Source organism: Marmota monax, unplaced genomic scaffold (genome assembly GCF_021218885.2).
Source record: "Marmota monax isolate L192 unplaced genomic scaffold, Marmota_monax_Labrador192_F-V1.1 WCK01_AAM20220418_F8-fsc00190, whole genome shotgun sequence".
NCBI classification, from domain to species: domain Eukaryota; kingdom Metazoa; phylum Chordata; class Mammalia; order Rodentia; family Sciuridae; genus Marmota; species Marmota monax.
In genome coordinates this window covers 628810-638971 of record NW_026693010.1, presented here as the reverse complement: position 1 = coordinate 638971, position 10162 = coordinate 628810, and the positions used below count along the sequence as shown (strand labels likewise).

Sequence of the window (10162 nt, the reverse complement as noted above, 5' to 3'; positions counted from 1 at the left end):
GATGGCTGCAGGCAGGCCCCAGGGACTTCCGCAACGCGCGCGGCCCGGGCGGAACTGGGTCGACTTCCCAGCTGAGTCCGGAAAATGATGTCCGGAAAGATGCAGCTGCACGCTGGGCCTCGAAAATAAAAGAGTGACTCAAAGACATCATTTCAGAAATGTTTCTAAAAAAAAACAACACTCTTGGCCCGTACGGGGATCGAACCCGCGACCTTGGCGTTATTAGCACCACGCTCTAACCAACTGAGCTAACCGGCCACACGCAACTCGCTGGCTGCCCTGACGCCTAGAAGGTTTGGCAGCGCTCTGGCGCCGCTAGGCTGAGTGCCCGCGCAGTGTCCGCGCCGGCTGCGCCCCTGCTCCAATGGGACCCGGCCGCGGGAGCGAGAAAACCAGACCGGGGCTGGGGAGGCGGCTGTCTACATCAGCGAGGCCTCCGCAGGCAGGATGGAGACGTGGCTGGGGAGTAAGCCTTTCGAATATTTCACTTCGATGCTGTTTTTATCACCTGAGAACCCTTGCCAGGAAGCTCCCGGCATGCAGAGCCTTTAGCTAAATCAAACTTGGAAAATACGGAGAGCCGGGTTAAGGACAGAAGAACCCTCGGGTTCCCCGCCGTCCATCAAACCAGAGCCTCTGGGGTCTTGGCTTCCTTCCTGCCAGTCTTTTAATTGTAGAGGTGTCGTTTAAAAGATATTTTGAATCCAAAGCCTTGCTTGAAAGAATACCATTTTATGTTGTTTTTTTTTTCTACTTAATATTCTATCATAAGCATATCCCTAAGTAATTGCAGGTGTCACTAATTTATTTTTTGTTCATCTTTTGAGACAGGGTCTCGCTTGAACTTGGCTGTCCTCCACCTCAGCCTCCTAGTAGCTGGGATCACAGGGCCAATGTCATTTTGTATGGTTCCTCTTGGGGATGCAGAGCCCTTGCCTAGCTTGTGTGAGGCCCTGAGTTCAGTCTCCAGTGCTGGGGGTCGGGGGAGTTCTTCAGCACAGAGTTTCATTGAATAGATAAAACATAGCTTTCCCGTTTTTATCTTATTTTTTTAAATGCATCCTGCACGCGCTAGACAGTTCAACTCTCTACCACCGAGCCACAACCCCAGCCCCCTTTTATTTATTTATTTATTTATTTTGATACCAGGGATTGAACCCAGAGGCACTTAACCACTGCCTTGAAAATATTGGCTAGTCTGACTTTGAACTCTCCATCCTCCTGCCTCAGGGCCACTGGGATTGATGAGCCACCTTTCCCTGCCTTTTGTGTGTGTGTGTGTGGTGCTGGTAATTGAACCCCGGGACTTGTGCGTGAAAGGCAAGCACTCTACCAACTGAGCTATATCCCAGTCCCATGCTTCTCTTCTTCTTCTTTTTTTTTTTTAAATTAATGTATAATTTACTTTTTTAAAAAATTGTAGATGGACACAATATCTTTATTTTATCTATTTTTTTTTTAAAATATGGTGCTGAGGATCGAACCCAGTGCCTCAGGCATTCGAGGCACGCACTTACCACTGAACCACAACCCCAGCCCTCTTCTTTTCTTTTTAATGCTGGAAAAAATATTTTCAATTTGCCTTCTTGTTAATGGAATACATCACATGATACAAGGTACAAGGGTTGAAATAGCTAAGAGGTAGCAAGGGGATAGGGTCTGTATACCAGGGGAAAAACAGGGTAGAGACAGCGATGGGAAGAGGACTCCACCATGTCCACTCCTGGCCCATGCGTCCTGGGGCCTCCTGGTTGCTGAAGAGCCTCACCTGGGGCGCTGCTGTGGCTCAGGCTCCCAGAGTGCAGGAAGGGAGCCAGGTTCACATTGTCCACTCCTCTCCTCTGACTTCTCCAATAAACTGCAACTGCTGCACGTTCACCTCCCTGATGAAAGAAGAAGAACCAAAATCCAGCTGATTCACAGACCTTATTGAAAGGATGTTACACAGTTCACCCCTCCATGAGGAAGTCTAGAGGACTGGTTTTAGAAAAGCAGTCAGTCGGTCCACACATACTCATCAAGCTTGGCAGTGCTGTCTCCAGGCATCAGCTTAGAAAAGACAGATGTGACCAACAACAGAGAAGCTGAGGTGCCAGATTGATTACATGAGCCATGGTGGGAGGCTGGGCCAGTTTTCTGAAGTCTGTGACATTTGTGTTCCAAACAAGGATGCAGTGGGCCCCACAGTGATAGGACCCTTCCCATGAGAGCTTCATCCTGGCTTAGGCTACATTCCCCGAGCCTCACACACCGTCTGGCATAGTGCTGCTCCAGAAATAGGAGCCAACCCAGAAGCCCAGCGATACCAGTAAAACCTGAATCCACCTTGCCTGCGTTGGAGTTCCTCTAGCTCACTGGACAACTCCAGTTTATGTGTGCCCTTGATTCACACATGGCTGAGGCTCATTGGGGCGAGTCAGGACCACATCCTCCAAGTGTCCTAGATGATGCCCCTGAACCATTCCAAAGATGACATTTTGTAGCTCCCCCCACACCTGCATAAAAATACTAACACAGGAAGTATTTATCCCCAGCAGGTGTTTTTTTTTTCTTTTATGGGTCCCCTCGCACCCCCGAGACTGGAAACTGAATATTTCTGGAAAGTGCCACTTGTTGGTCCTGTTAGTTTACTGATTAGTTAGCCTAACCATGTTCTTAGTGACACATGTCCTGTTATTGTTGGGAAGTACCAACTAGCTCTGTGTTACTCTCTTTTAATTGTGAAGCTCCAATAGAATGTTTCCACTCAAAAACTAAAAATAAATAGTCAAATGCATGAATTTAAAAGTCACCTTAATTTTATGTATTTTGAGATGGGGGAATATCTCCCTGCGTTGCCCAGGCTGGTCTCAAAGAGATACTCCTACCTCAGCCTCCCAAGTAGATGGGATTACCAGCCCTCACAACGGTGCCAAACCCATTTTACATTTTAAAACGAAGTCAGATTAAGCCATTTCTCTTTTCCACCTCGCTTTCCTTCCAGGCCAGCAAATAAAAATGCAGGAAGCCCACCGAATCCCACATAAACAATGAAGCATTGTTCGCAATATTTGGGACATGCTTATCCTGAAACAGTACGGAAATAGTACTGTATTGTGCCTGGCAACCCCATGCCCCGGGGAACAGTGGGTTGAAAGACCCGCCTAACCCTCGGCTTTCCTTTCTGCGCACCCGCACGGCTGCTCGGTTCCCTCTGCTGCAGCCCCGCGCCCTGCTCCAGCCTGGGGCATTTATTCTCGCTTCTCCTCTTTTTTCTTTTTCTTTTTTTTTTTGTTTTTTTTGTTTTTTTGGTGGGGGGTACCGCGGATTGAACTCAGGGGCACCCACCACTGGGCCACATCCCCAGCCCTCTTGTATTTTATCTAGAGATGGGTCTCACTGAGTTGCTTAGCGCCTCGCCGTTGCTGAGGCTGGCTGTGAACCCGCGATCCTCCTGCCTCAGCCTCCCCAGACCTTGCGGGGCTCCCTCCCCCGACGCCCCTATCGGGAGGCTGCCTTCCCTTCCCCTCCCTCAGAGCTGGCTGTTGTGCCCTCCGCCCCCAGGACGTGGACTGCGGGAGGCAGCGCTTCCGTCCCCTCTGCATCGCCAGCTGCGAGGACGGTGGCTGGCCCGCGGTGGTGGGCAATCGAGGTTGGTCCGACGAAGCCAGGCGGACCAGTCCCGCCGGGCGAGCGAGCCTGGGCGCCCTCCGGGGTCCCGCCGGCTTTCCCGCGGCCCCAGGTGCGCACGCAGCGGCGGACGTCAGGGGGCGCCCGAGGCCCGCGCGCTCCGCTCGAGCCGGCGCCCGGCTCCTGCGCCCTGGGGGCTCGTCGCGGCCCGCGGGGAGGGCGGCCTCGGCCCTCCGGGCTTCAGAAGCCCTGCTCCACTCTGCCTCCGGCCTCGCTTGCCGGCCTCCGGCGTCACCGAGTCCGGATTCGCCCCCCTGGGCAGGACGGCGGTCCTGGTGGCCCTGATGACCGCATTTTAACTTAATTACCTCGTGAACACCCCCTTCCCGTGAAGGCCTTCTACGTATCCCATAACATTCGCCTTCATTTCTTCTGTTACTAAAGCTTCAACTTGCAAAACAGGTTTAACATTGAATTTCTCAACAACTCTTCTATTTATAAATTAAATAAATAAGAAATGCCATTAGGCCGAGCGCCACCTGTAATCCCAGCAGCTCGGGAGGCTGAGGCCGGAGGATGGCGAGTTCAAGGCCAGCCTCAGTAACTTATAGAGGCCCAAAGCAACTCAGAAGACCCTGTTTCTAAATAAAATATAAAAATGGGCTGGGGATGTGGTTCAGTGGCTAAGTGCCCTGGATTCAATCCCTGGTATCAAAAAATTAAAAATGGCATTAAATGTTTAAAATATGCATATGCTCTAAATATTTACGAATTTGGTAAGTGGTACTGGGGATCAAACTCTAGTGCTTGTCAGGCAAGCACTTGACACTGAGCTACACACCAGTCCCTGATTTTAAGTTCTTAAAACACTAAATGATGCTTTTTGAAAATTGAAGTGTTATATTTAAGAAAAAGAAAACAAATATATAATTTTAAGCCATATAGTACTAAAAGCTTATGATGAAGAACATTCGTCCAGCCCATCCCCTCCCTGTCGCCGTCCAGCTCCTACAGGTAACCATTGTGAGCGTTGATTTCTTCTGCCTTTTCCTCCCATAAATCTAAGTAATATGATTATACTATTTTTTTTTCAATTTTAGACACTATCTGTCAAGTTCGTTTTATACAAATTAGGTCATAGTTCTTTTTCCAACATTTTCCCAACTCACATGTACTCCCCTTTGCTATGATTTTCGAATAATAATACCATTAATTTTTTAGCCAAATCAGTATTCAGTATTTACATTGTTGTTTCTATAAACACTGTTCCCAACTGAGCCACAAGGTTTACTATAATTACATTTCTTTCTGACAAAGAACTGTTTGTGTTCCTCTGGGTTTACTTTGCTAATTTCCTTTTTCTTTTTAAAATTTTTTATACATTTATTTTTTTAAGAGAGAGAGAATTTTTTAATATTTATTTTTTAATTTTCAGTGGACACAACATCTTTGTTTTTTTAATGTGGTGCTGAGGATCGAACCCAGCGCCCTGCACATGCCAGGTGAGCGCGCTACCACTTGAGCCACATCCCCAGCCCTATATCTTTATTTTATTTATTTATTTTTATGTGGTGCTGAGGATCACTGAAAGTTCGGAGTCCTGCACATCTGAACACAATTTTCTTCTACCCTCCCACTTGGCCAATAACTAGAGAACTCTAGAACAGAGATCCCTCAGCAGCAGAAAGCCACACTTTATCTTCTATGTCCAGTCCAATGAGATGTCCCAATTGGGACTTCCAGTGCTGGAACCCGGGTTTTTAGATATACCTAGGTTTTCTCTTTCAACACTGTTTAGAACTTCTCACTATCCCCTGTGCTCTGAAATGTCATAAGTGCACCTTGGTGTGGATCTTTAATTCCTGTGTCCTAGGTGACTAGAGTAGTGCTGGGCCATAATAGGTGCTCAGTAAATACTGGTGAAAAAAATCAAACTCCACATTCTGGCCAGTCCTCAGGCCTTTCTACTCAGAAATGTCCCTGTCCACTCTAGAAACACTTTTGTGAAGAATGTTTCTGATGGAGATTTCATAATCTGTATTTTTTCTTTCTGTATTTTTTCAGAGGTCAGACATGAGTTGATGCTTTGATTTTCCTCACTCTTCCATCAGCCAGACCTCCTTTGTTTATCTCCTGAACAATTCCCATGAACTACCTAAACTACCTTCCTACTTTCTTTCTACACTTTTTTTGTGTTGACTATGGATCCAGGGGCACATAGATGGAGACAATAGAACTTCCAATCATAAAGTTGAATTCTGAGGGAAAAAATTGAAAGGAAAACAAAAATAAATCCAGAAACAAAAATGCTTCATTATACAATATGTACATGTCAAACTGTTAGATCATACAAAAGAAAAATAGAGAAACAGAAGGATTTTTCAGATGTTGCTTCTAATTTGCTTCAACAAATCGGTTGATTCCAGAAACCAGGTGACTTTAAAAATTTCTTTTCTTAAGGTAGGATATTCTCCCCCCTCTTACTGCTTTTCAGTGGCTTCCAATTACTACTCCTCCTCCTATTATTATTATTATTATTATTATTATCATTATTATTTTGGTACTGGGGTATTTAACCACTGAGCCACATCTCCAGCCCTTTTTGGGTGAGGGGGTACCAGGGATTGAACTCAGGGGCACTTGACACTGAGCCATATTTTATATAGAGACAGGGTCTCACTGAGTTGCTTAGTGCCTCACTATTGCCGAGGCAGGTTTTGAACTTGAGATCCTCCTGTCTCAGCCTCCCGAGCTGCTGGGATTAAAGGCATGTGCCACCACGCCTGGTTCCATTCCTTTTAAATTTTTATTTTTGAGACAGAATCTCACTAAGATGTTGAGACTGTCACCTAAATTGATCAGACTAGGACTTCTGATCTTCTTGCCGTAGCCTCCCAAGTCTCTGGGATTACAGGTGTGGGTCACTGCATCCAGCTGTCCTTTGACATTTTTCTAGTGTCAAAAGATAAATTCACAACATACTTAGTTATAGGTTGAATTGGATTTTGTTCCAGATTCAAGAATTGGGGCAGCCTCCATTCTTCAAAACAGATTGAGAGCTCCCACTATGCAAAAACAGAACCATGGGTTTTATTAGGTGGTAACAGAACAACCGAAAGAAAGCTGATGGGTTAGTGTCAAGTTGTATTATTTTGGCAGGAGTGAAAGCAAAGCTGACTTGGGTAGACTGGATCTCCTGTTTGGGGGGAAAAACTAGTGTGTTTTGGGATCTATTTGCTTAAATTTTCAGTTTGATGGTGGCATTTAGCACGAGTGACTCCATTTTGGTTTGGTCTGGTTTGTTGTGGGCTAGTGTGGAAGCTCCTCCCAAAATGATGGTCTCCCATAGTTTTTTATATATATATATATATATTTTATACCTTTATTTTATTTACTTTTATGTGGTGCTGGGGATCGAACCCAATGCCTCACCCATGCTAGGTAAGCGCTCTACCATTGAGCCAAAACTCAGCCCCTCCAATAGTTTTTTAACACTACTAATTTTTTTTAACCATAAAAAAATTTAAGCCAGGTGTCGTAGCACATGCCTTTAATCTGAGCTACTTGGGAAGCTGAGGAGAGGATCCGAATTTCAAGGCAATAAATTAAAAAGGACTGGAGGTGTAGCTCAGTGGTAGAGGGCCTCTAGGTTCAATGCACAGTACCACACCCACACACACACAGAATATTTTAAGATTTTTGTATTATATGTTTCAAATCAGTTTTTCCGAATGTTGTCTTAATCTTATAGATAATAGCCAGTGTCCACACCGGAGTGGAGAAGAGGGAATTTGTGTACAGACTTTTCTATATGTTGGTAGAATATTGCTGGTGAGTGATTTTCTACATTTAAATTGTGAATGCCTTTTAACCTATTAACTCCTATCAAAGCAATCACACGAATGTTTAAAGATATGTACAAGGATACTTTCTGGTCTTGTTTGTAATTGTGAAAAATAAAGCATTTTTAGGGAAAAATTATATCATGTAATATAACACACCTGTTAAAAAGCATAGGTTAGGGGCTGGGGCTGGGGCTGAGCGGTAGCACACTTACCTGGCATGTGTGAGGCACTGGATTAGATTCTCAGTACCACATATAAATAAATATCAACAATTTTTTAAAAAATTTAAAAAAGCGTAGGATAGCTCTCTATGTGCCAATATTGAAAGGTGACTAGCCAGTCACATGTCATATGACTGTAATAACAGTAACTCTGGAGACTGAAGCAGAAGGATCACAGGTTTCAGGCCAGCCACGGCAACTTGGCAAGACCCTGTCTCAAAATGAAAAAATTAAAATTAGAAAAAGTCTGGGGATGTAATGGTAAAGCGCCCCTAGGTTCAATCCTCAGAACCCCAAACAAACTCAGAGTGACTATAATATATTAAATGAAAAAAAGAAAACTATAGAAGAATATGTATGATTTATCTATGGTTTTCAATTATGGGAAAATTTGTCCAAATACATAATCAGAAATTATGTATTTGGACAAGAAGACGCCTCTCAACTATTGTCGGTCTCCTTTTCTGAGGAGGAGAGAGAATGAGATGAAGGAAAGAACTTTGAAAGTATTTCTTCAAATTTTATACATTCCTTTTCTTTATTCTCCTTGCTTCTTTTATTCTCCGATTCTTTCAAATCAGCACATTTTACTTCTTTACTCTCAGAAAAGAGGGACGCCGATCTCCCGCAGTAGTGGTAGGGATAACCTGGCTCTTCACCTGTCGCGGGTCGCATCTGCACGTAGGTCCCCCCTAGATGCATGCAGCTTTACCACAGAATGCGAGTTTCGAGAAGTCCGCCACCTCGCGTACCTGTGCTCCTTCATGTCCCCCCTTCTCCAGCAACAGCGCTGGCAAAAGAAACGTTTGCTCAATTAAAAAAGAAGAACGAGCTCTGTGGTAGAGCACTTGCCTAGCATGCGTGAGGGAGTGGTTCAATCCTCAGCACCACATAAAAATAAACAAATAAAACAGAGGCATTCTGTCCATCTACAACTACAAGAAAAAAAGAAAGAAAGAGAGAAAGAGAGAAAGAGAGGGAGGGAGGGAGGGAGAGAGAGAAAGAAAGAAAGAAAGAAAAAGAAAAAAAAGAAAAACGTACAAATTCATTCGGTAATCGCTCGTACCAGACCGGTAGATGCTCAACTGCGGGATGAGGTGGCAAAGAAGAGGTGTCATTTAAAGTCATATTTCTCGAGCCAGTAGAAGTTGCAGGATCTCTTCCGCGTTTCAGGCTCGGAATTGCTGAGTGACAGCAGGGAGACTCCAGCCCGCGAGGGTTTAAATTTGAAGCGGCGGCGGCGGCGGTCGCTAAGCAACCACGCAGAGGAGGCGGGCCGCATTGCACATGCGTATGAGGGTAGGCTTCTGCGCACGCGCGGCTCCACCTCGGGGGCGGTCAGGGCCGACGGTTGCCAGGGTGACAAGGATACAATATGGCGGCTGTATCCTAACGCTCTTGGGCAAGGGGCCATCGCGGATGTCCCAGCACAGGATCCCGCCTGGGGGAGAGGAGGGCAGGTGCTGGCCTTCCTGCCTGTGTCTTTTCCGCGCAGGGTCGGCCAGGGGTTGTCGCCGACTTCCGCGCGCAGGATGAAGAGTGAGTGAGCCGGGAGGGCCGGGGCGGCGCGCCGGGCCGGGCCGTTCTGGGGGCTGGGCGGGCGAGTGCCGCTCCGCCCCGGCGCCGGGCGGTGCAGGCCGGAGGTGCGGAGCCGGGTTTTCAGAGCCGCGCCGGGCGAGGTTCCGTTTCTGAACGTTCCGGGTGGCCGTGGGCGCTCGCAGCCGGCGCCCTGCCAGGGTGACGTGCTCGGCGTGCAGTTGCCGGACCTGGGCGTGCGTTTCATTTTGGGGGTCGAGCAGTAGTGTTTCTATAGCAGCTGGGTTCACAGGAACTTAGAAGCATCCTTTTAGTGAAATTAGAAACGGTTACTTAGAAGTTGGGAAGTGGGCCTCATCCTAGAAAAGGGGTAAAAAAAGTTTGCCCGCGTTGGGTTTGTGGATCGTGGCCATTCTGCGGCCAGCAGCGCGGTTCGCTGTCGTGTTCAGCATCACTATTCAGGTATTGTCGTTTATGGCTGTCAGCCAGAGGCGCATACAAGTCCAGCCTCCTTTGCTGTTTCAAGTTGGAACTATGCTAGTTATATTAAACCTGCATTGTATCCTAATTGTTTTTTGTGAATGCTGTAAATTGCACAATATATTTAAACATATCCGTCTTTGCCTCATACACTCTTCTTGCCGCACTCCAAGAAGTGACTTCTCTTTTCAGTTTCCTAAATATGCGTGTGTGTGTGTGTGTGTGTGTGTGTAAATATGTATCTATCCCTCTCAATGTTAGCTGGTGTGGTGGAGCACACCTCTAATCCCAGCAACCCTGGAGGCTGAAGCTGGAGGATCTAAAGTTCAAGACCAGTCTCTGCAAATTCTGGAAACCCTAAGCAACTTAGGCTGTGTCTAAAAAGAAAAAAAAAAATGAATAAAAAGAACTGGGGGTGTGGTTCAGTGGCTAAGCACCCTGGTTTCAATTCCTGACACCAAAATATAAATA

General features: G+C 46.3%; 1 protein-coding gene and 1 non-coding gene across 7 annotated transcripts in view; one reads left to right on the top strand and one right to left on the bottom strand.

Annotated features, from left to right (window-relative positions):
* Positions 1-184: 184 nt before the first annotated feature.
* On the bottom strand, positions 185-258 carry Trnai-aau (transfer RNA isoleucine (anticodon AAU)). Its single transcript has one exon. It is a non-coding gene; the product is annotated as a tRNA-Ile (tRNA).
* Positions 259-9025: 8767 nt separating this feature from the next.
* Positions 9026-10162, top strand: part of Mok (MOK protein kinase) — a 50313-nt gene continuing 49176 nt past the window's right edge. For 3 of the 6 annotated variants that reach the window (XM_058582213.1, XM_058582209.1, XM_046453158.2), the window contains exon 1: positions 9026-9214. In XM_058582213.1, coding sequence (XP_058438196.1) covers positions 9208-9214 — 7 coding nt within the window. In that variant the 5' untranslated portion in view covers positions 9026-9207. Of the gene's footprint in view, positions 9215-9298; positions 9448-9487; positions 9674-10162 lie in introns of those variants that run through there. The other 3 variants (XM_046453160.2, XM_046453156.2, XM_046453161.2) reach the window with 3 other exon arrangements.